Source organism: Dendrobates tinctorius, unplaced genomic scaffold (genome assembly GCF_039654945.1).
Source record: "Dendrobates tinctorius isolate UK_male_01 unplaced genomic scaffold, ASM3965494v1 ptg000056l, whole genome shotgun sequence".
In the NCBI taxonomy this organism is placed as follows: Eukaryota; Metazoa; Chordata; class Amphibia; order Anura; family Dendrobatidae; genus Dendrobates; species Dendrobates tinctorius.
In genome coordinates this window covers 5839647-5866415 of record NW_027361724.1, presented here as the reverse complement: position 1 = coordinate 5866415, position 26769 = coordinate 5839647, and the positions used below count along the sequence as shown (strand labels likewise).

Here is a 26769-nt window from a genome sequence, read left to right as displayed (position 1 = left end):
AAAAGAGGCATTCAAAGAAAAAAAACACGGTCCCTACAGTCAAACATGGCGGAGGTTCCCTGATGTTTTGGGGTTGCTTTGCTGCCTCTGGCACTGGACTGCTTGACCGTGTGCACGGCAATATGAAGTCTGAAGACTACCAACAAATTTTGCAGCATAATGTAGGGTCCAGTGTGAGAAAGCTGGGTCTCCCTCAGAGGTCATGAGTCTTCCAGCAGGACAATGACCCAAAACACACTTCAAAAAGCACTAGAAAATGGTTTGAGAGAAAGCACTGGAGACTTCTAAGGTGGCCAGCAATGAGTCCAGACCTGAATCCTATAGAACACCTGTGGAGAGATCTAAAAATGGCAGTTTGGAGAAGGCACCCTTCAAATATCAGGGACCTGGAGCAGTTTGCCAAAGAAGAATGGTCTAAAATTCCAGCAGAGCATTGTAAGAAACTCATTGATGGTTACCGGAAGCGGTTGGTCGCAGTTATTTTGGCTAAAGGTTGTGCAACCAAGTATTAGGCTGAGGGTGCCAATACTTTTGTCTGGACCATTTTTGGAGTTTTGTGTGAAATGATCAATGTTTTGCTTTTTGCTTCATTCTCTTTTGTGTTTTTTCATTTAAGACAAATGAAGATAATACCAAAGAATTTGTGTTTGCAATCATTTTCAGGAAGAAACTGAGTATTATCTGACAGAATTGCAGGGGTGTCAATACTTTTGGCCACAACTGTATCTTCCTGAAATTGCAGAGCCAATCTGATTCACGATGCTCGTGGTCCGGACAGTACAAACCAGTTGTCAGGCTTACTTAATAGGATAGACCTAATGAGACTGGTTACTTCTTTTGAAAATTTATGTCCGAATTGCTGTATCATCCTGACTTTAAGAAGATCAATCTATGAGTCCAGCTACAGAATGAAAGATTAGGAGTCCAAGTAGTTTTAACCTCTGCCAACCCAGCATGACAGCTGCTGCTTGTACCGGATAGTGTGAGAGCTCAGCAGCAGGGAGATGGGACATTGATGTCCTTCTCATCAGGTTAACTGGATGGAAATTGAGTTCAACTTTCATAAAGGCTTTAAATACAGCCACATTGACTTAGATTTTAAAAGTAAGTGCACCGGGTCTTGTCAAATCGAAGAGGTCTATTTGGTAACGTATGAATTTTGCTTTGTACAATAGCCCAGTCACCTGCACCCTGGAAGTGCACTTGGATATAACATCCTGGCTTGTCAAGGTTCCACCCATTAGTGTCTGGGATACAGTTATTAACAGCTCACCATCCAGTCTGCTACAGGGGGCATGCTGAGCTGTCAGCGTGTTGATTGACAGCTCGACTGTCCAATCTGAGACTGGAGGCGCTGGCTGTCTCCAAGTGTTCATTATCCCAGGTGATTGCCATGCTACTTAACTGAGCTGGAAGACGTACATTCAGCTATGTGGTTTGTCTCTCTGTGCCTTGCATTCTGTATGTTGATCTTTCATTGCCTGACTTTGGACCTCGTTCTGACCATCTGTCTGCTTAACCCCTTCTGCTCTGTTCTGCTATTCTGCTTGCATTCTGAGCTCGGAACATTACCTGACTACGCTTTTGTCTCTTCCTTATGTTTATGACGTACCCTTCCGGCTTCTGACCTTGGACTCCTTGACTATCCTGACTCATGGTTTGGTAATGAGAAGTGACTAGCGTCACACTGGCGTCTTGCACCAAAAACCTCCCATCGCCTGTGAAATTTTTCAATCCTCTTAGGCTGCTTTCACACATCCGGCTTTTTGAATCCGGCACGATGCGGCGAAATTTGGAACAACCGGATCCGGTTTTGTCCCATAGAGTTGTATTGTCGCCGCACCGTGCCGGATGGGTATGCGGCGCATCCGGTTTTTGCCGGATACGGCAAAAAGTAGCCGTCCGGCGTCTGCAAAAAACGTTCGCTGCAACGTTTTTTTGACAGCGCAGGATCGGTTTTTCTCAGAGCGCATGCGCGGAGACTGTGAGTCTCGCGCTGTTCTTTTAAATGTGGGCGCCACCGTATCCGGCCACACAGGCATCCAGTGTCTCCGGCACATCCCGGAACCTCCCCTACGGCTTTTCGCCGCACGGCATCGGAGACACAAAGCCGGATGTGTGAAAGAAGCCTTAGGAGTCTGGGTGGATGCCCTTTTTTTCCTGAGAGTTTTCCAGTATGATTCTAATACTATAGAATTGATATTTACATTATTCCTCAATATTGTCTTTAAAATGGTTGAGTTTTACATTGCTGAAAACTTGTTTCAAGTTTTATGTTAAAAAAACAACATCATTTGAAAGGTAACTCACCAAGCCCTGACTGATGCACTGGCAGGATGCAGCAAAGCCCCAGTGATAAAGGCTGGGGCAGCACAGGTGCATTCCACTGATAAGGACAGCCAGTAACCCTATATGGTCCGGCTGCCAAGTGGAAAAAAGCACACTAATAAGGCTTGCTTAAGACATAAGTCACACTGATAAGTGTGATGCAATGTGTCAGAGCGGCCTATTGATGACGCCCATAGTCATAGCAGGCGGGCAGCTAAGGGCCGCTCTGACACATTGCATCACACTTATCAGTGTGACTTATGTCTTAAGCAAGCCTTATTAGTGTGCTTTTTTCCACTGGGCAGCCGGACCATATAGGGTTACTGGCTGTCCTTATCAGTGGAATGCACCTGTGCTGCCCCAGCCTTTATCACTGGGGCTTTGCTGCATCCTGCCAGTGCATCAGTCAGGGCTTGGTGAGTTACCTTTCAAATGATGATGTTTTTTTTAAATTTTGGAAAAATTTTTCCTCCTTTGTTCGCAGTCAAGTTTTATGTTGCCTGAACAATGGGCAGCAGAAATTAGGTTCAGGCTCCCTTGTTACAAACCGCTTCTCCTTGCCAGATTTAGCTTCACTAACATATAGGTAGATACAGGTACGGACAGGAGCTGGAATTCAGCCCTGGCATTTGAAATAACACAGGCCTATATTCTCCCCGTCACCATGAGTCACATGGGATATATTACTAATATTACCCTGGATGGAGGAAAGGAAGATTTTCTATGAGACCAATATTTCTAATGATACCTATAGCCTGCTGGGGTAAGTGACGGAGTCAGCAACTTTGTGCTCCATCACAAGTGTTAACACTATGGGTGTCTTGAGAACACAGATTCTGCTAACAACGTAGCAGATAAGGCGGCCCATGACCAGACAGGCCCTTCTGGCATTTGCCAGAATTGCCAGATGGCCAGTCCAGCCCTGGGTAGATACCACCCAATCAAACCTTGCTGGGCAGGAAGAAGCTGACCAGGCACCTCCTCCATGACTCTAGTCCTCATTGATGACTTTTTTTTAAACCACCTTTTCTAAAAAAATTGCACACTTTTTCAGAATACTGACGCACAGGGAAGTCTACCCTTGTTTCATGCCACTCTATGATCTGAAAAAAAACAAACATTTTTTCTTTGTATTTTTGCATTCTGTGCAAGCCGGGGTGTGGGCTCCCCCTCTCCTGAGCTGGAAATTGTATGTAAAGGTTTCCCCTGACTTGTGTTCACTGGTTGGGACCCAGTCCTTTTGTCTGTCCTTATTCAAACACTGAGCTCAACTTTGACACATGATAAGGTTTTTAATATTAGACAGTGTAGGACCGTCCCCGATCAGAGTCACGTTGTCGACGGTGGGACGGCTTTTATGCTATTTTTGATCAAAAACTGTATTACTAAGAACTCTTATTTAAATGCACATTTGCTTTTTACTTATTTAGCAGGGTTTTTGCTCATTTTATCTCTTGTGGGTTTTGCACTCTATGATCTGGCAACTTGGATTTCCTAAAAAACTGCCTTTAAATGGAACTTGTCACAATGAAATTGCAATCCAATCTGCAGGCACCACGTTATAGAGCAGCGATAGCCGAGTTAATTGATATATAGTTTTGTCAGAGTAGATTCACTATAAACTTTGTTATAATCATTTAATGCTCAGCTCCTTCTGTGATTTTTTGTCCAGTGACTGACAGAGATACAGAGATCTCCCTATGCACACTTATACAAGGAAAGCTGTCAATCACTGATAGGACCGCCCACTGGACCAAAAATCCCAGAAAGAGCTAAATGTTGAAAACACAGATTATACGGAAATCGACTTATCAATCTGCTCAGCTCCCCCTGCTCTATAACATGGTGCCTGCTGATCTGACTGTATTTTCATGGTGACGGGTTCCCTTTAAGCAGAATGTGCTCATGAAACATTATGGATAATCTATGAAGAATCTAATAAGCAACTGGACCTTTAAAATGTGACCCTATTGTTATATTGACAGTAGATTCAATGTCCACTGGTGCCAGAAAGTTTCGTCATTTGACCTGACATTAAAAAAAACTTATCCAAAAATGACCTCAATATTTCATAAATTCATTTCCATCTTGAGTCACGATCTCTAGCGAGACAGCCGCTATAAAAAGTAAAAAGCCCTTTCCATATATAGAACTAAGCATGAAAAACACAACTCAAACACTTAAGAAAAATGAAATGTACGACTGACAGATGATGGGAACAGAGTGCCCTAATAATCATCGACTGCCTAATGCCTACCAGCTCGGCGGATTGCTTCTACATCCTTATTTATCTGAAAGAATTGCTTAAAGGGAACCTGTCAGAACGTTTTGAAGTTTTTTTTTTTCTTAATTAAACCACCACACTTTAATTTTAGCTTTAAGAAAGCGTAACAATAGGAGTAACAATTTAGGAAATAACGCTCTTTTCAAACGTCCAGTAATGATCAACTAGAACGGATCCAATGGCAATTCGACAGCAAAAAAAAAAGTTGTGTAGACAAAACTTTAGTCCATTTGAATATAAAATGATCTCTGCTGGATTTTTGGAAAACAGTTCCGATAATAAGCCATCCCGTTTCCTTCCGTTTGTAACGGATCCAAAAAGCCAAAAAAAAAATGGTTCCTTTACAAATGACGTCACATGAGCACCGGGAGAGTGAGTGCCGACAATGCTGGAACGGCGCCGACACCAGAGGTGAGTAGAAGTGTTTTCATATTTTAACAGGGGCAAACACTCAGATTGAGAAGGGGTTGTCCAAGTAGTGGACAACCCCTTTAAATAAAGAATGATTTTGGCCAAATGCAGCAAGAGATTTGGACAGTAACGTATGAATTTTATCAGGGCTGTGTCCTCTACAAGGCCATCACTTTGTGCTGACAGACGCCGTCTAAGCAGGCTATACACTAGGAAAAAAAAAAATTTTGACTATTCCGCGTTGATTTTTTTCTGTAACAAAAAGGACTTTGCCAAAAAAAAGAGAACAAAAGCAAATCTATGAGATCTATTTGATCTTCAAGTAAGAATTTTCATTTATTTTTGTTCAGCTTTATAAAGAAGGTTAAAATAATGACATGAGCGATTTTAAAGAGGGCATATCACCTCCTGGGAAACACCGAGAACGAAAAGGAAACCTAAATACACATTTTGAACTTTTATTTTTTTTAATTGGGAAAAGTAAAAAAAGCTTCCTTCCTAATTTAGTGCTAAAAGCTCTGACCCAGAATTTGGGCTCTCCACTGTCTTACTATTTTGATAGCTGTGTGAGCTGTAGTCTTTCTCCTGAGCTGGGAAATAGCTCTATATCAGGGGAGACTGAGGGAGCATCATGTAAACACAAGGGAGATCTGTACGGTTATGTTCTTTAATGGGGAATCTTATTACATAAGAAGCAATGTAATAGATTACTCTGAATTAAAGAACAGCAGCTATTATCAATATGGGACAATTCCAATGAATTAATTATAGAAAATGAATCATTAGGACATATAAAAATTACCCTAATTACCCAAAAGTCTTAAAAATCCCCAGCACAAGTACCGTATTTTCCGCTTTGTAATACGCACTTTTTTTCCCCCAAACTTGGGGAGAAAATGGGGGTGCGTCTTACAAAGAGGATATACATTACCGGGTGTAGGCCGCAGGGGTGTCCGGCTGTCCGTCGGCGCTGTGGGTGTCTCCGGGTGCCCAGCCGTGTCTCCACGTGCCCAGCGGTGTCTCCGGTTCCAATCCCGGGGCTCTGGCGACATTTTGCGACAGGCCAGAGCCCCGGGGCTCCCCCTCGGTTCCCTCTGTTTTGGCTCCGGCAATATGGCGGCGGCTGCCGGGGGCAGCGCATGCGCTGATGGTGATCTCGGGACAGATCTTGCTGAAATCTCATCTCTCGAGATCTCAGTCCCCCCTGGCAGCAGCGCAAGCCCCCCCTGGTAGCAGCATGAGCCCCCCTGGCAGCAGTACAGCCCCCCTGCCAGCAGCATGAGCCCCCCCTGGCAGCAGCACAGACCCCCCTGGCAGCAGCACGAGCCCCCCTGGCAGCAGCACGAGCCCCCCTGGCAGCAGCACGAGCCCCCCTGGCAGCAGCGCAAGCTCCCCTGGTAGCAGCATGAGCCCCCTTGGCAGCAGTACAGTCCCCCTGCCAGCAGCATGAGCCCCCTATGGCAGCAGTACAGCCCCCCTGGCAGCAGCGCGAGCCCCCCTGGCAGCGCGCTGCACATCGGAGCACCCTCTCATCCCTTCCTGCGGCCTGCAATATCACCCCACTCCTGCCTCCTCCAGCAGCGACCCTGGGACCCCACTTCGCCGCAACCACCACCCCCGGTAAGCAAGACACCTGGATTATAAGAGGCACCACCATTTTATTAAAAAAACGTTTTTTCCTATTTTTTTCCTCAAAATTTGTGGTGCGTCTTATAATCCGGAGCATCTTATAAAGCGAAAAATACGGTACATGCCGCTAGAATGCTGGTAACAAAAGGATCAATCAATATGGCACAAAAGGTCCCCAATGAAGAATCTATAATAATAAATGCCCTAAGCAGCTTCCGGTTGTAACAACTTCCGTCCAGTTGTAACCGGTGACGTCACCACACACACACGCACATGTTAACCCTCAACACACCACACCGCCTCAACACACACTCCTCTCACCTTTCACCTCCACTCAAGTCCACTCACTCTTTCACTCCACATACGTTCCTTTCTCTCACTCCGTTTCTCATACTCACACCGTCATCGTCGCTGCCCCGACATCTTCCTCCGCCGCCGTGATCCAGGATCCAGACGTTCTCCAGGCCGCCGACATGTTCTTGCGGGACGCCATCTTGGATGTCGTGAAATCCCACGAGATTCAAGATGGCGTCGCCGCAACAATATGTCGCTGGCGTGGACGACATCGGGATCCAAAAAGATGGCGTCGGCGAAATCTCGCGAGATTACACCGACGCCATTTTGGATCCCGATGTCGCCCATGCCAGCGACATGTTGCGGCGACGCCATCTTGAATATCGCGGGACTTCACGACATCCAAGATGGCGTCCCGCAAGAATATGTCGCTGGCGTGGGCGACATCGGGATCCAAAATGGCGTCGGCGTAATCTCGCGAGATTTCGCCGACGCCATCTTTTTGGATCCCGATGTCGTCCACGCCAGCGACATGTTGTTGCGGCGACGCTATCTTGAATATCGCGGGATTTCACGAAATCCAAGATGGCGTCCCGCAAGAACATGTCGGCGGCCTGGAGAACGTCTGGATCCTGGATCGCGGCGGCGGAGGAAGATGTCGGGGCAGCGACGATGACGGTGTGAGTATGAGAAACGGAGTGAGAGAAAGGAATGTATGTGGAGTGAAAGAGTGAGTGGACATGAGTGGAGGTGAAAGGTGAGAGGAGTGTGTGTTGAGGCGGTGTGGTGTGTTGAGGGTTAACATGGCAAGAGGTGTTAACAACGTCGGCGAAATCTCGCGAGATTTCGCCGACGCCATCTTGCATTCGTGAAATTGCGTCATTTACCTCACGCCGACTTGCTGTGCGGACGCTTGGCATTGCCTGTACCACCATAACTACTGCTGCCTTGGTCCTATGCCTGTTTACTGCCGGTGTCTAATTACAGGGCCAATTTGCCTGTACCGCCATAACTACTGCTGCCTTGCTCCTCTGCCGGTGTCTAATTACAGGACCAATTTGCCTATACCGCCATAACTACTGCTGCCTTGCTCCTCTGCCGGTGTCTAATTACAGGGCCAATTTGCCTCTACCGCCATAACTACTGCTGCCTTGCTCCTCTGCCGGTGTCTAATTACAGGGCTAATTTGCCTCTACCGCCATAACTACTGCTGCCTTGCTCCTCTGCCATTGTCTAATTACAGGGCTAATTTGCCTCTACCGCCATAACTACTGCTGCCTTGCTCCTCTGCCGGTGTCTAATTACAGGGCCAATTTGCCTATACCGCCATAACTACTGCTGCCTTGCTCCTCTGCCGGTGTCTAATTACAGGGCTAATTTGCCTCTACCGCCATAACTACTGCTGCCTTGCTCCTCTGCCGGTGTCTAATTACAGGGCCAATTTGCCTCTACCGCCATAACTACTGCTGCCTTGCTCCTCTGCCGGTGTCTAATTTACAGGGCCAATTTGCCTATACCGCCATAACTACTGCTGCCTTGCTCCTCTGCCGGTGTCTAATTACAGGGCTAATTTGCCTCTACCGCCATAACTACTGCTGCCTTGCTCCTCTGCCGGTGTCTAATTACAGGGCCAATTTGCCTCTACCGCCATAAGTACTGCTGCCTTGCTCCTCTGACTGTTCACTGCCTGTGTCTAATTACAGGGCCAATTTGCCTCTACCGCCATAACTACTGCTGCCTTGCTCCTCTGCCGGTGTCTAATTACAGGGCCAATTTGCCTCTACCGCCATAACTACTGCTGCCTTGCTCCTCTGCCGGTGTCTAACTACAGGGCCAATTTGCCACTACCACTTCATAACTACTGCTGGGCAATTACAGGGTCAATTAGTATCTGTTTACTCTACAATACTCCAGGACGCCTTCTTCACTGCCAGATAACTGCCAAATAGACTCCTTTACCTGTGCCAACATGAGTCATAACAAAAAGTATGCCAATGCCAGTGAAAGGAAAGCAGCTTTAGCACTACGACAAAAACAACGCCGTGCTAATGAGACTCCTGAGGAAAAACACCATCGCCTTGAGAAGATTAAGGCTTATAAACGCCGTCACCTCACACACGAATCCCCTAACTCTAAATCCATAAGATTGGCTGAAGAAGCCTCTGCACGCCGTCACCGCCGACAACAGACGGCCTCTTCCTCATCATTATTATTAGACTCACAACAGGATGCTTCCACATCAGCATGTGGAACAATTTACTGCTACACTTCATCCCATATGCCGTTCACTGACATAACTAATCAGCAATCTGTTTCTGCCCTATCAATACCACCATTCAATACTGATGCACAGTATGCCAATGCCAGTGAAAGGAAAGCAGCTTTAGCACTACGACAAAAACAACGCCGTGCTAATGAGACTCCTGAGGAAAAACAGCATCGACTTGACAAGATTAAGGCTTATAAACGCCGTCGTCTCACACACGAATCCCCTAACTCTAAATCTATTACATTGGCTGAAGAAGCCTCTACACGCCATCACCGCCAACAACAGACGGCTTCTTCCTCATCATCTATAATAATAAATGCCCTAACCAGCTTCCGGTTGTAACAACTTCCGTCCAGTTGTAACCGGTGACGTCACCACACACACACGCACGTTAACCCTCAACACACCACACAGCCTCAACACACACTCCTCTCACCTTTCACCTCCACTCACTCTTTCTCCACATACGTTCCTTTCTCTCGCTCCGTTTCTCATACTCACACCGTCATCGTCGCTGCCCCGACATCTTCCTCCGCCGCCGCGATCCAGGATCCTGACGTTCTCCAGGCCGCCGACATATTCTTGCGGGACGCCATCTTGGATTTCGTGAAATCCCGCGAGATTCAAGATGGCGTCGCCGCAAGAACATGTCGCTGGCGTGGACGACTCGGGATCCAAAAAGATGGCGTCGGCGAAATCTCGCGAGATTACGCCGACGCCATTTTGGATCCCGATGTCGTCCACGCCGGCGACATGTTCTTGCGGCGACGCCATTTTGGATTGGCGAAATCCCGCGATAGTCAAGATGGCGTCGCCGCAAGAACATGTCGCCGGCGAGGACGACGTCGGGATCCAAAATGGCGTCGGCGAAAACTCGCGAGATTTCGCCGACGCCATTTTGGATCCCGACGTCGTCCACGCCGGCGACATGTTCTTCCGGCGACGCTATCTTGACTATCGCGGGATTTCACGATACTCAAGATGGCGTCGCCGCAAGAACATGTCGCCGGCGTGGACAACGTCTGGATCCAGGATGGCGCCGGCGGAAGAAGATGTCGGGGATCGTGGAGCAGCGGCGATGACGGCGTGAGTATGAGAGACGGAGTGAGAGAAGGGGTCGTATGTGGAGTGAAAGAGTGAGTGGAGATGGTGAAAGGTGAGAGGAGTGTGTGTTGAGGAGTGTGTGTGTTGAGGGTTAACATGGCAAGAGGTGTGATGCTTTCGCATCCTCCCGATGCGATAGCATCGGGCCATAATCTAGTATAACAAATAATAAAAGATGAATAAAATAAATATAAAATATTTATCAGTATTTGAATTACGATGAAATAATAAAAATGTTATTTCAGACTTGGCACAATTGCCTTCAAGACCACCGTAGAGACAGGCTTTTAAGTTATATCGCTACGAAATGACTATTTTTCTCATTGACTTGCACTCCATCCAAATATTCTACCGATGGGACCCGCACCGATGGGCGGAATGGTGCACTTTACAATGGCGTGTCAGTGTGCATGCTCGACCAGCATTCCATTCATTTCCTATAAAAAAAAAATGAATTCAGGAATCCCACCTGCCGCTCCAATTTGCAACAGGATATAAGTTCCCAGTCCAGGATTTAAGTTCTCCGTTTTGTCAATCGATAAAGGTCCCATTGGTCGCATACCCACCAATTAATGACCTGCAGCTGTTCTCAACCAATTCTACTTGCCCATTCATATTGTAGGCTTGCAGCCCTGGAGAGACATGTTTGTCCATTATCGTAGGCTTTTTAGCCCGAAAGTGGCATGTACAGTAGGATAGGGAAGGGTTATGATAGGACCCATCAGAGAAGTGTCACCTTGATGTGGTTGATGGGCACACATGAATTGGCCAATTTAGGTGCCAAGAACCTTCATTTTTTTTGTAAGTACATCTTGCTGAGGGACAATGGGTTTGGAAGTTATTTCCATTGACACTATATGTCTTGGCATTGACAGGGTGCTGCTGTGCTTTTTTATATATAAGTTTTGCAGTTACTACAGCTTGCACTAATTCACCCTTAGGAGGTGCTGGTCAGGTTTTTCTGTACATCAATCAATAGGTTATCACATATCTCTCAGATTAATGACAATATGATTTCACCGGTCAACCCCTTTAAGGAGGAATTTTAACTAAATTTTTCATGTTGAAGTGAACACATAATGCAATTGTGGCTGTAGAGAAGAATAAAACTTTTTGGATTACTTTTAATTTCGCCTTTCCATTGCGGAGATATTAGCAGTCAAAGTATATGGCCTCTAATGACCTAACTTTAGTTAAGTTCAAGTGGTTATTATCAGATAGAAACTCATACTGGGAGAAGAAGTGCAGCCCCCAGTGAAAGCTATCTGATAACACCCACTTGGATTAACTAAAGTTAACTCATTAGGTGCCAAATAGTTTGATTGCTTATATCTTCGCACAGGAAAGGCAAAATTAAAAATAAATCAAAAAAGTTGCTGTGCTCAGTTCAACATGAAACAACTGGTGAAAAGCCCTCTTTATTTTATGCTTTGAGACACTTATTAGAAATCTACATTTTAGTACACAAAGAAAACTCCTGGTACAAAGAGCCTCCACTCTCCATATGTTGAGAAAAAAAAACAACAATCATTTGTTTGTACATCCCTATTTTTCTCTAGAAAGTCCAAGAAATACAAGCTCCGCATATAAATCAGGACACACATCAATGCTTCTTTTCAAAGAACCATCCTGGGTCATCGCATACACCAACACGCAAGGCTCAATTATTCACAAAGAATTCGGTGATCTGTCAACATCATGCTGACATTTCTAAGTAATGCTTTTCATATGCTCAAAGTATAAAAAAAAAACAAAAAACAACAACATGCAAAAAAATGAATAAAACCCATATGTAAAAGAAAACACAAAGGCAAATAAAAGAAAACAAATAGAACAGAAAAAGACAAACAATGATTACGGTATTTTTTTATCCACAGTGCACAGAAATATAAAATTAAGCAGAATTTAAAAAAAAAAATACTAACTGTAAAATCCATTTACAATAAAATTTAAAGAGGTTGTCCACTCCTGAAGTTTTCCTGCTTCAGAATAAAATTTGGAGCCAATTAGATTCCTCCATGATACTAAATTTACAAAAAAAAAACTATTAACACTTATATTTTTGAAAGCGTTCTTACTTTGCAACTTTTTGTTTTACCCCTACCTAAAACTTTTGCCCAGACCTGAATCTTTACCTTTTTATGACTTAAAATAACTTATATAATATACAAGATAATTCAGAAATGCCATCTGATCTCATGTTTACTCATGCCATACTTTAAAGATGCTTGGTGGCCATGTTAGGTCTCGACTGCCACCGCAACCCAAAAGCAACCAGCGATCATGTGTTGGATGGGGTCGATAGGCGGATAGAGGGAGGCTCCACCCTCTTTCTAACTACTTAGATCAAGGGTCCTCAAACTACGGCCCGCGGGCCACATGCGGCCCACCGAGGACATTTATCCGGCCCGCTCCTCCTTCCTCAGCTACACCGGCCCCTGGGCCCGGCCGACATTGAACTTCACTACAGTTCAATGCTGGTGGGCCCTGTTATCGCCGGCGGAATGACAAGGTGGTGAGGAAAGGCGATGCGCTGCCACTCCGCAGGAATTGCGGCCCTCTGTATGCAGCACAGATGACATGATTGTCATCATGCTGCCTGCTGTGTGGCCTGATGACTTCACGCTGCCTGTGCCAGAAGAAGACGGAGTCGAGCAAGCGCCTCTTCAGAGCAGCGGGGGACATAGATGAGTACTGGTATTTTTTTTTCTTTTTTTAACGCCGGGTCTATCATGCGGACCTATGCTGCCTATTAGGGACATTTACCAGCCTACTGGGGACCAATGTTGCCTATTGGGGACCTGTGCTGCCTATTGGGGACATTAACCTGCCTATTGGGGACAATGCTGCCTATTGGGGACATTTACCTGCCTACTGGGGACCTATGCTGCCTATTGGGGACATTTACCTGCCTACTGGGGACCTATGCTGCCTATTGGGGACATTTACCTGCCTATTGGGGACATTTACCTGCCTAATGGTGACTCTCGCACCACTCCAGTCTGAGCCTGCGATAAAAGGGAAGTTCCACCAATATGGGCACTAGTGAGGCTGAAATAATATGAACAAGCAAGGCTGCATTAATGGCCACTGTTCAGACTGCATTGATGGCCACTGATCAGACTGCATTGATGGCCACTGATCAGACTGCATTGATGGCCACTGATCAGACTGCATTGATGGCCACTGATCAGACTGCATTGATGGCCACTGATCAGACTGCATTGATGGCCACTGATCAGACTGCATTGATGGCCACTGATCAGACTGCATTGATGGCCACTGATCAGACTGCATTGATGGCCACTGATCAGACTGCATTGATGGGCAGTGCAGTCTGTATGTCTTTGTGCGCAATATTATTGCTGGTATATTGTTTCTGTAGCGCTGTATATATATATATATATTGGTATTTTACTAATGGCAATTTGGAATCCCTAGGAAACCAAGATATCAAGAAAGAGAACAATTGTTTCACTTGTTACGACTAGCAGTGACAAATATGGAGCCAGACATCAACCATCTCATTAGCCAAAAGCAGGCCCATAGTTCCCATTGAAATACCGGTAAGTTTGTTGATTTAACTTTACTTGTTCCTCATTTTAAATATTGTATTTGTTCCTGTTTTATTTTTTTTAGCTTCAAAATAAGATATGTGCAGTGTGCATAGGAATTTGTTCATAGTTTTCTTTTAAACTATTTTCCGGCCCTCCAATGGTCTGAGGGACTGCGAACCGGCCCCCTGCTTAAAAAGTTTGAGGACCCCTGACTTAGATGCTGCAACGAGTATTGACATGGTACAGGGTAATAGAGGGACACAAAGTGATAGGGTATAACAGAAAATAACGGGTGACATAACAACATAGGGTGTAATATTGGGTGACACGGTAACAGGATGAAACATGTGGTGACATAGGGTGATAGGGTATAATAGAGGGTGAAGACCACTGATATAACGACAGTTAGCTAGTTGCTAGTGGTCATAACCATGGATACCTAAGGTCCTGCAATGCCTGCACAGGACTAAAGAGACATAGCGAATCAGAAGAACTATACTACATTTCTAATTGGAGGTATTTGGTAATATTATTAATATTACACCTACTACATATTGGGATAGGATCTTAACCCTTTAGTGACGGGGCCAATTTTTTAAATTCTGACCATTGTCAGTTTATATGGTGATAACTCTGGAACGCTTCAACAAATCCCATTGACTTTGAGACTGTTTTTTCGTGGCACATTATAATTTATGATAATAGTAAATTTAGGTTGATATGTTTTGTGTTTATTTATAAAAAATATCCGAAATTTGACAAAAACGTAAAAAGAAACCTCAATTTTCAAACTTCGAATGATTATCCCTTTAATCCACATAGTCATTCCACACAAAAACATTAATAAATAACATTTCCCACATACCTGCTTTACATCAGCACCATTTTTAAAACGCTAATTTATTTTGTTAGCCTTTTAGGAGGTTTAAAAATGTAGCAGTAATTTTTCATTTTTTCAAGGAAATTTACAAAATTCATTTTTTTTGAGGGACCTATCAATGTTTGAAGTGACTTTAGGGGTGCTATATATTGGGAAACCCCAAACATGATACCATTTTAAAAACTGCACCCACTGGCACATTGAAAACTGCTCTCAGGTAGTTTATTAACCCTTAAGGTGATTTTCAGGAATTAATGCAAAGTAGTATAGCAGGAATGAAAAAGTGTTTGTTTACTACCTAAATGTCGGTAACTTCTGAACTGACCGCTATAGCCGGTAGACTCTAAAGGGGGTTTTACACATAGAGATATCGCTAGCAATATCGCTAAAGCGTCACCGATTTTGTGACGCAGCAGCGATATTGCTAGCGATATCGCTATGTGTGATACTTACCTCCGACCGGCTCCCCCGCTGTCTGTTGCTGATCGCACAAGATCGGCCGGGTCCATTTCTCGTCGGGCGCTTCCTGCTGGGCTTCCTGCTGGCGCCGACGAGCGACGCGTGGACGCGGGTGGGAGGACGTCAGGATCGCTGCGTGTGAAAGGTAAGTAACGACCGCTGCTGTGTCGCTACATCGCTAGTAAGATCTGCCTGTTTGGCAGCTCACTAGAGACCATTTAGCCATGCACCAGCGATCCTGACCGGGTCGGATCGCTGGTGCATCGCTAAATGTAAAGGGGCCTTACAGCCGCTATTTGGCCATGAAATGCTATGGCAAACATCTGGAGCACACAATCATGATCTCTGTGTGTCAATTAGATTAAAGCAGAATCCCCCACAATCTACTAACCATTTATTTAATGTAGTCACTTTTGACAGCAGCAACTAAGGGGTTAAACAGATATGGACGGTGTCAACACTGATCATTTATGATACAGAAAGTTGTCAGCTATAGTGTACAGCCGACAGCTGCTGGACTGTCACCTGTATGGGGATGCTATTCTCTTACATCTCAGATCAGTTAAAAGACGTATTGGCTGTCATTAAGGGGTTAAAGATGGGAATACCCCTTTAAAGATTCAGAACTGGCAGAATAGTGTTAAATGTGAGTACCTTTCCTTCTGGCACCGTTATATTAGCTGCTGGTGAGGACTCAGTTGTTGACGTTGATGGAAACATATGGAAGCTGGCATCTCTTGGTGACCGCACAATTTCATTCTGCCGGTAAAGTCTATGGTGGCGTAACTTTGACACCCAAGCATCAAAAGTGTCCTGAGATTTCACCTACAGAGAAAATGTATTGAAAAACATTGTACAGTTTATAACCTCAGAACTGTATGAATTAACATATACAATAATGATGGATAACAAAACCAAGGCCCCCATACACATTTTAGTAGAACCATCTAATGCATATGGCAGCCTCTCATCTCTCACTTACAAGGGTTTTCTGCGTTCTACCTATGCACACTGTTAGGATTCTCCACTATTTCCAGCTCGATTGGGCTGTCATGTAGCTGTCACACTAGCTTCTCATCCTCAAAAGAAAACTGAGAGAAGCAGAAAAAGTTGGTGGTCTGCGCGTGGCCACCAGTATGCAAACCGCCTAATGCAGTCAAGTGAGTGTGTGGCGCCCTGTCTTTCCAGCCACAAAATGGTTAAATATGTACTGTTTTGTATGTGTGCTCTGATCAATGGGAGTTATGCTTTCTCTGCTAGGGACCACTGCACACACACAATTTACCTCACTCCCTTACTTGTCTGAAGCTTAGAGCTTTGCAGACATGCCCTAACTGGGAGGGGGAGGAGTCGAGTTGTCATTTTCAGTGAAGAAGAAGAGAAGATGAAGAACGCGCCTGGAAGCCATGACATGTGCTCCCTCCAGGAGTAAAGCTAAGAATAATCAGAGAATCAGTCCCTAGGCCATCCATGCTTTAAGGGTAGGGTGGTAAGTTGAGAGACTGTGTGAGGGTTTATACAACCAACAGCAGAGTGTTTCCCCCGGGAAGACTGCAGCAAACTAGGATCAGTGAAGTATTGTGCAAGAAGTAACATGAGCTTCATACAGGATCCAAGCTGCAAGATGCCAGAGGAGGAAAACACAGTGAGTAGTGGATATACTGGAAGTTCCAAACTCCGGAAAGCCTTGGTCCCTGAAGGGATTAGAATAGCAGGAAGCTTACACTGAGTCACAGCAGAGGGAAGGATAACTCCCATTCTGCAGAACAGACTGTAACCTAGTGAGAGTTGTAATATCTCATTTGAACTGCACCTGAACTACAGTTAATGATAAAGTGACTTTCCTTATCTCCTGCCTTATTAGGCTATGTGCACACGGTGAGGATTCTACTGCAGATCCGCAGCGGATTTGGCCCTGCGGATCCGCAGCAGAACTGCAGGTGATGTACAGTACCATTATAGCCTATGTAAAAAAAAAACGCTGTGCACATGCTGCGGATTTCGTTTGGAATAAAAGAAGCAGCATGTCACTTTTTTTGTGCGGTTTTGCTGCAGTTTTCCACCTGCTCCATTCTACAAATCCGCAGGTGGAAATCCGCACAAAAACGGCAGTAAAACCGCACAAAAAATGCACTAAATCCGCAGGAAAAAAGCAGGTCATTTGACCTGCGGATTTAGTAAAATCCGCGCTGAAAAATCCGAGGGAGGATCCGCACCGTGTGCACATAGCCTTCTACTTCCATCACAATCCCTGGGGGTCAGCCCTGGTTGGAGAGGGTTAAACATCTGCACTGCCATCACCATTTACCCCCACAGGGATCATCTGCAGTGGCGGCTATTCTAAAGTCGAACACTCCAACTGGCGTCACAAATCACTACATAAACTCTATTCCTAATCAATTCCACCCATTTTACATGACTGCCTGGGGCCACGGACCGGGTCACTGCCACTGTGACACATCCCTTTAAGATGATCGGCCTGGTACCGAGTATCCCACGGCCTCTGGGGCGCATCAAGTGCACACTCGAGCTGGAAATAGAGGGGAATTCTGACAATGAGCACATTGCACACTGTCAGGATCCGGTCATCTACAGTCACTTAGAGCGACTGCAAAACTTTGCAGCGAGCCCAGAAAACCCCTTTAGAAAATTATGTTCGGGCAAAGATAGAACAGGCATTTGGAACCTTAAACAGTAATTTGCCAACTGGTTTTTGCTAGTCTGAGAGCAGCATTATGTAACAGCATAGACCTTGATTCCAGTGATGTATCACTTACTGAGCAGTTTGCTGCAGCTTTGATAAAATCCCTGCTGTATCTGCTGCAGATCTATCAGTTCTCTGAATGCTGAGCTACGTATAACCCCGCCCACACCACTGATTGACAGCTCTCTATGTACACTGTGCATAGGCAGTAATCTTCCAATCAGTAGTGTGGGTGGTGTTATACAGAGACCATGAATATGAAGGACTACATGGAAGCAAGTTTACCAGTGCTCGAATGATAAAATCACTGTTTGGGCAGCAGGAGATTACCAAAACTACAGCAAGCAGCCCAGTAAGTGACATCACTGTAGTCAGGGTCTCTGTATATACATTATTCTCTTCTCAAATTAGGTGGCAAAAATCTGGTGACATATTCCATTTAATGCCTACGGGACTTTGCAGAAGTCCGAATTTTTCCTTTCTCTGCATTTTTCCAAGTAAAAAAAAAATTGAAGAGTGCACAATTTGCATCTGTACATCGGATCGCACTCGGCCATGCAAGTCAACGGGTCCACAAAAAAAAAAAAAAAATCAAACCGTCCGAGGGTGGTACGATTTTCAAGGACTGGAGAAGTTGGAGAATCCCCCCCCCCCCCCCCCCCATCTTCTCCACATCCAGGAAAATCGCATCTCACTATGATCAACTGAACTGCTGGAGGAATGTCATAAGTGCTCACTGCTGATTTCTACAGCGCCCACCGAGTTCAATACTAAGTGTATACGTCTATGTGCAGTTAGCTCCCTCTAGTGGTGACTTCATGCTGGCACATTTTCATTATTTATCAAGAACAAATAAAAATGTAACACTTCTGTACAGATATAGTATAGAATCAATCAGCACAAATATCTAAGCCTAAAAACACGTGGAAATTATCCCATTTGGAGTTTTACAATTTGACCCAATCTTTTTTTTTTTTTACACCCCTTGTGGTCCTCTTCATCTGGATCAGCATTTATTTTGTGTATTATATTTATACATTTCTAGAGAGCTCATTTACTCTAGAGACAAATCAACATAAAGCAAACCTTAAGATGATAAATGTTCTCCTCGGTGTCCAGATCTATCCTCCGAGCCTTTTTCTTAATGGACATAACAGACAACCCAACATCTATACTTCCATGTACCTTCCCTTTCTGAGTCTAAAAAGAAAGCACAATATTGTAAGAACACAAACATTTTATAAAAGTGGTTATATTTATAGTGCAGAATTACAAGTCTTGATACACCGCATCCACACCACATATAGCTTACAAAAAAAAATAAAAAATATTCGGCAGGGTCACAGAAGAGCAAATATCTCACGACTGTCCAGCCCTTACAAAGTATTGAAGCCTTTTCATACACCCCATAATGTATGAAAACAACAAGACTGCTTCCCAAAAACAGTAAGATACCCCCACATAGAATTCCTCCACACTCACAGTATGGTGACCCTACAGTGACCCCAACACAGTGTGATGGCCCCTACAGTCCCCTACACACAGTATGATGGCCCCTACAGTCCCCACACATACAGCATGATGGCACTGACACAGCACTCCATACAGTATGAAGACACTCCATACAGTACAGTGGCCCTCCATACAGTATGATGGTCCTCCATACAGTACAGTGACCCTCCATACAGTATGATGGTCCTCCATACAGTACAGTGACCCTCCATACAGTACAGTGGCCCTCCATACAGTATGATGACCCTCCATACAGTACAGTGGCCTTCCATACAGTATGATGACCCTACAAACAGTATAGTGGCCCTCCATAAAGTACAGTGGCTCCCACAACCTACTACACAAACGTCAGACACACAGGGAGAATGATGGAGGAGAGAGCTGACGGCTCCCTGTTCCATCATTGCTTTCAAATGTATCCGAGTCCAGGATCCGGATATAGATGAAAGCGTAATGCGTAAAAGCTTGGACTGGGCCCCCCCGACTCTCGGGCCTCATAGCGGGTGCGTGGTCTGCCGCTCTTAGCAGTACGCCACTGATTGAAGCACTAGGACTGTTATTATCCATGGATGGCAAGTAGATGTTAAACCCTCATTTTAGTAGAGCTGACAAGTCCTCTGTAAATATTAATCATTCAGAGATTCACTGCAGGCATATATTTGAGCGCCTGCAGAATGCTGCTATATGTATGTTTTTGTTTTTTTACTTTTTCACCTGCAATTTTATGTCACTTTGTTGCCAGATGCTTAGGCTATATTCACATGTTGCGTTTTTGCTGCGTTTTTTTTTTTAATACAAATTTTAGGCTGTGATTATGCTTTCAAAAAGCAGGTTTTGCTGAGCTTTTGCTGAATTTTTATTGCTGCATTTCTGTTGTCTCTTGTGCATGTTGATAAAGTATAGTGGCTCCCCCTCCCAAAAAAGCCTGATTTACCATAGCTTCCTTAGGTCTTTGCACCCAAAGCACAGGAAAAACTGATAAAGAGTAAGTGCAAAAACGAATGCTGAAAAAATGCTGAAAATACGCAGAAAAAACGCTGATAAGAAGCAGCATAAAATTTGCATGAAAAAAAGCAGCAAAAAAAAAGAAAAAAAAAAGGCTGCATAAATGCAACGTGTGACCATAGCCTCACTTACAGCGTTTTATTCCAGTTTAGAATGTGGCAGGAGGGATATCGAATGTAACATATCCATGTACAGTCACTAAACTCTCCTACTAAAACTTTTCAGATGTTATGAGCTAAGACTGACAATGAGCTAAGACTGACAATTATCTAGACACATTTCCCCGCACTGTGGAGGCATAACTAGACTTTTCCTACCGCAGAGAACAGACTGCAGTATTTCCACCCACAGATCTGCACCCTCAAAGCTCCTTATAAGTTGTTTGGTAAGTAAAGCTTTCTGCCTGTTGCTAACTCATCTGCATCTCGAGAACACATTAATGATACCAAAGTTTAAGTAATGGCTATGAAATATTACGCACTCGGCATTGAAAGATCAGCGAAAGCACTTACATCAATAGGTGATTTGGAATACTTCAGTATACCATTTTCTAAGACGAAAAATCTCTGCAAAAAAATATAAATAAATAATGTAAAGGGAGGAAATAGAATATAAAAACATATTTTGTGAATTTATCTAAAATGTAGACAGACTATAATTGCAAAAACAGAATGAAGGTATAAATAATGTCCATTGGTGTAAAAGCTGCCAATATAGGTCATTTTCTAAGGATTGGTTCACATCTGCGTTTCCTTCCATTATAAAACATCTGTTTGCATTCAATGGACACATTAAATGCAATGAATAATTGATGCAAACAGAAGACATTCCATTTTTTTAGATTTTAATTTAATTTTTTACAGAATAAAGTACAGCAGACTAAATTATTTTTCACTGTGAAAATAAATTAATAGACAGAACTAAGCCAAACCGAAGTTACTAAAAATCCTTTTTACATCAATGTACACTTTAACTTAAGGGGTTAATCTCAAGTTGTGTCTTGAGTAATACATGGCTCTTTAGTCTCCTTACTTCCTTGTCGCTGGGGGGCGGCACTTCTCCTAGAGTGACAGTTGTGGTCAGTGACACATTAAAATGGAGGTCGGACATAAAAAGTATTATTTTTCACCCTAACTACCTACCTATTTATTGCCATAATCTAAACTAAGTTATAATATACTAAATATTCCCTATCCTTCTCTAACTACACTATCTGATATATACATCTCCACGTATTGGTTAATGAAAAAGCCTTTTGTGGTCTATGGCTGGAACTTGAGTTATATAGTATATATCATACAAAAGTCGCCTGAAAAAACTCCTTGTCTGACCATGGAAAATTCCTCCTTAAGATTTGCATTACAACACCCATGTGTCACATTCATATTCAACCTTGCTACCACTTTAGTTTCCTAATGGCAAAAACAGTCGTTAGCAATCTTCCAACAAAAAGTTGAGCATTTCAGAGATGATGTGACAGTCCATTATTTCCATGTAAGGAAACATAAGAGGTTTTCCATCCCAAATTGTTTTTATTTTTTCGGAAAAAGCAAGCATACTCACCTTATACACTGCTCAAAAAAATAAACGGAACACTTAAACACATTGTAACTCCAAGTCAATCACACTTCTGTGAAATCAACCTGCCCAGTTATGAAGCAACACTAATTGTGAATCAATGTCTCCTATTGTTGTGCAAATGGAACAGACAACAGGTAGATGCTATAGGCAATTAGCAAGGCAACACCAATGAAGAAGTGGTTCTGTAGAGTTGACCACAGACCATTTCTCTGTTCTCATCCTCTTTGGCTGTTGTTTTGGTCACTTTTGCATTTTGTCATTGCTCTCACCTCAAGAGGTACTGTAAAGTAGCATGAGGCGATGTCTAGAACCCACAGAAGTTGTTCAGGTAGTGCAGCTCATCCAGGATGGCACATCAATGCGAGCTGTGGCAAGAAGGGTTGCTGTGTCTGTCAGCACAGTGTCCAGAACATGGAGTAGGTACTAGGAGACAGGCCAGTACACCAGCAGACATTGAGAGGGACATAGGAGGGCAACAACATAGCAGCAGGACCGCCATCTCCTCCTTTGTTCAAGAAGGAACAGGGGGAGCAGTTTCAGAGCCCTGCAAAATTATCTCCAGCAGGTCACTGACATCCACGTATCTGCTCAAACTGTCAGACATAGTCTTCATGAGAGTGGTATGAGGGCCCGACGTTCACAACTGGGTGTTGCGATTACAGACCAACACCGTCCAGGGCGATTGGCCTTTGCCAGAGAACACCAAGATTGGCTGAATCAACATTGGTACCCTGTGGTCTACATGGATGAGAGCAGGTTCACACTGAGCACATATGAGAGTCTGGAAACGCTGTAGAGAATTTTCTGCTGCCTGCAACATCCTCCAGCATGATCGGTTTGGCAGTGGGTCAGTAATGGTGAGGGGTGTCATTTCTTTGGAGGGCCACACAGCCCTACATGTGCTAGCAGAGGTACCCTGACTGCCATTAGGTACTGGGATGAGATCCTCAGACCCACTGTGAGACCATATGCAGGTGTCCTGGGTTCTTTCTGATGTATGACAATGCTAGGCCTCATGTGGCTAGAAACGCTGTGGAAAACATTCTGCTGCCTGCAACATCTTCCAGCATGACCGGTTCCGCAGTGGGTCAGTAATGATATGGGGAGGCATTTCTTTGGAGGGCCACACAGCCCTGGGTTCCTTCTTATGCAAGACAATGCTAGGCCTCATGTGGCTGAAGTTTGTCAGCAGTTCCTGCACGATTAAAGCATTGATGCCACGAACTGGCCTGCCTGTTCCCCAGACCAGAATTCAAATCAAGCACAAACGGGACATCATGTCTCGTTCCATCCACCAACGCCAAGTTACACCACAAACTGTCCAGGAATTGACTGATGCTTTTGTGGTGCCCCCAGGAGTATGGTCGCCACAGTGGCTTTGCCTTCTTCCAGGGGAGGGTAATGCCAGGCTTGGGGGCAATGATGGGTCTCTCTCGCAGTCAATCCATACATGCAACACACTTCCACTCCAGGCCAGCAGGGGGAGCTCTGAACCAGGATTAAGGGGAGGAGTGCTCTCTGAGGGCCAAGAAGAAGGAGTGGTCAGTTAGTCTGCGGAAGGTGAAGCTGGAGGTTGAGCTAGGAAAGGGGAGCTCCATCGCAGTGAGAGCGCATGAACTGGAGTCTGGTCTCCACGGTTGTACGGATACTAACGGTCCTGCAACAGATACCAGAGGAGTAGGAGGCTGTAAATGCCCTGCTCCCATCTAAGACTTGAGGGCACAACAGCAGCTTGGATAGTGAGCCAGGACTCAGAGCGAGGAGTCCCCGAGAGAGGCTACAGCTGTCTGCCGTGCAAGTAAGGTTCTTGGGAACATCTGATAGGAGGAACTTCAGTGTAACTCAGTACTAGGAATACTTCATTCAAACAAGCGCTAGGAAGGAGACTGCACAGCCCGTCTGCGGAGAGAGAATCCCTGAATTGCTTCCAGGATAGCCTGCTCCAATACCATCTGTAATCAGGACCCTGGACTGCAGTTATCAAGTAAAGGTACAGAAATTGCACCCTGCTGTGTCTTGTCTGCTTCCTACCTTTCCAGCACTGCTACATCCCCGTGCCAACCACTTCTACACTGCCCTGGGACAACAGCCCTGCCTGTGGAGGGCTATACCATCATTGCTGCACCACACCACCTGTCCCGGGGGATCTGTTTGCAGCATCGGCTTAACACCTCCCTTGCCGAACACCACAGGTGGCGTCACGAACTATTCCATTCCATTAACTACATTCCCCCATTACTTGGGCGCCCAGGGCCACGGTCCGGGTCACCGCTGCTGTGACACATCCCACTGACACCGGACCGGTACCGAGTACCCCACAGCCCTGGGAGGGCGACCCACTTTAATCCAGGTCTGGGGGGGGGGGATCCCTCAGGAGAACATCCGAAGCCTCATCAGGACCATACCTAGGTGTTGTAGGGAGGTCATACGGGCATGTGGAGGCCACACACACTACTGCGCATCATTTTATTGTCTTGAGGCATATCCACTGAAGTTGGATCAACCTATAATTTGATTTTCCACTTTGATTTTTAATATCATTCCAAATACAGACCTCCATGGCATATTAATTTTCATTTACATTGATTATTTTTATGTTTTATTGATCTGAATACTTTCCACTATGTAATGAAGATTTGCAACTGGAATATTTCATTCAGTGATATCTAGGATCCCTACTGCTCCTCTTCAAGTGTTGACCTGGCCCTCTCTACCAGCCAGGACAGCCTGATTTAAAGCACCCTTTGGTACCTACTCCTCTGCTGCTGCCGAGTTCTCACACTGCTCAGTACAAGCTGCAGATGTCAGTCATGCTGGGTAAGTGGAGACTGAATACACTTGGACCCATACTAGACGCCTAAAATGCTCATTTTAATATTGGGATACCATCTGGTCTGATATTTAATTTTGTATGTAGTTTTTATTGTGAAATCTCATGACAGATTGGCATAGCTGTAATTAAGGGTTTTTCTACCTGAAAAACGTAAGCATTATAGGTTTTTTAATTTGTGCATATTCTGTCATTTTTTTGTATTCTATATGATTAAAGGTTATATTTTGACTACTTTCCTTTGGTGCTGGAGAATATCTCATATTGGACCACTGAGATTTCTAAAAAGACGCAAATAGAATTAACAAAAAAAAGTTGAAAAACACAAAACTAGATAAAAAACAGGTGCAAAGGCAGTCATAAAACAGGGCCATTGTTCTTTAGGTCACCAATATACCTGAAAACATTGTTTAGGCACCTGCATAAAACATTTCACCATTGCTTCTTCATTTTGTGACCAAGCAGCATTAATAACACCTCTTGGTTGATCAGGAATATTTTGCCCCACTAAACCGAATAATCAATTTCACATTTTACAGTTTTCATACCTTTCCTCTATTTTTATTACTCACCACCTTGGCTTGCATTGCCGATTTATCAACTTTACAGTCACCGTTCTCTATAGCTTCTGCGGAATGCCATGTAATTGGCGACACTGACGCTCATGTAATTTATCCAGACATTAAAAAAATCTATTGCAAACTTGAATAGATGGGTAACTTTGAAAATTAAAAACTTTACTGCTTAGAAATAATATCAAGCGGCAACCTAAACAGAATTCACCCAGCGCCGGAAGACACATCGTGCACACAAAATGCCTTTGAAATAAGAGTTTAATGGTCTATAAACTTTTTTTTTTCCCCCTTTTTTCTATATTGCTTGAATTTTAACGGTTGCCGACAGGTTTAACACACTGTCAACAACCAAATGTAAGGCTATGGCACCCAAAGATTAATCGCATTCATCTAAATGGAGGCAAAGCATTACTGAAAATGCATGGCTGTCCATAGCTTCCCCGACAATACCATCCAATCACATTGGAAGCTTCCTCCTTAAAGGGAACCTGTCATCCCCCCCAGGGCGTTTTTAAGTAAAAGAGCCACCTTCAGCAGCACCAAGGCTGCACTCTGTGAAGGTGGCTCTTCTGTTCCTGACCCTTAGTAACGTGCAATATCGACTTTTATAAATAGGTCCTCATACCTGTAATGTGTCCCATAGGTATGGTGTGTCCCCCTGTATCAGCTGCCTACCATCCGTCCATCATATCTGTGTCCTGTGCCTGGGCGCAGCCCACCATCTGTCCATCATGCCTGTGTCTTGTACCTGGGCGCAGCCCACCATCCGTCCGTCAAGCCCCTTGTCTTGTGCCTGGGCACTGCCTACCATCCGTCCATCATGCCACTTGTCTTGTGCCTGGGCGCCGCTCACCATGCCCTTGTGCGCTGCCACCTCCTTCTGTTTTGAATGCCAGCGCTGTGACAAGAGTTCTTGGGCATGCGCAGTGCGCGCTGCCCGAGAACAGACATCAGGCTATTGCGCCTGCGTGTTGCTGAGGCCCCAGATCCCGCCCCGCAGTGCGTTATGATGTATTCACACTGCGGGGCTGGGGCCTCCGCAACACGCAGGTGCAATAGCCCGATGTCAGTTCTCGGGCAGCGCGCACTGCACATGCCCTAGAACTCGTCACAGCGCTGGCGCTGGCATTCAAAACAGAAGGAGGTGGCAGCGCACAGTGGCATGGTGGGCGGTGCCCAGGCAGAAGACAAGTGACATGATAGACGGATGGTAGGCGGTGCCCAGGCACAAGACAAGGGGCATGATGGACGGATGGTGGGCGGTGCCCAGGCACAAGACAGGCATGATGGACAGATGTTAGGTGGCTGATACAGGGGGACACACCATACCTGTGGGACACATTGCAG

General features: G+C 44.8%; 1 protein-coding gene across 6 annotated transcripts in view; it reads right to left on the bottom strand.

The window, feature by feature from the left end:
* Nucleotides 1-26769, bottom strand: part of OSBPL6 (oxysterol binding protein like 6) — a 327603-nt gene that overhangs the window by 106276 nt on the left and 194558 nt on the right. For all 6 annotated transcript variants that reach the window (XM_073577451.1, XM_073577453.1, XM_073577449.1 and 3 more), the window contains 3 exons: nt 20949-21002; nt 19006-19119; nt 15870-16040 (listed from right to left, as the gene is read on the bottom strand). In XM_073577451.1, the coding sequence (XP_073433552.1) occupies nt 15870-16040; nt 19006-19119; nt 20949-21002 (339 nt within the window). The remainder of the gene's footprint in view (nt 1-15869; nt 16041-19005; nt 19120-20948; nt 21003-26769) is intronic.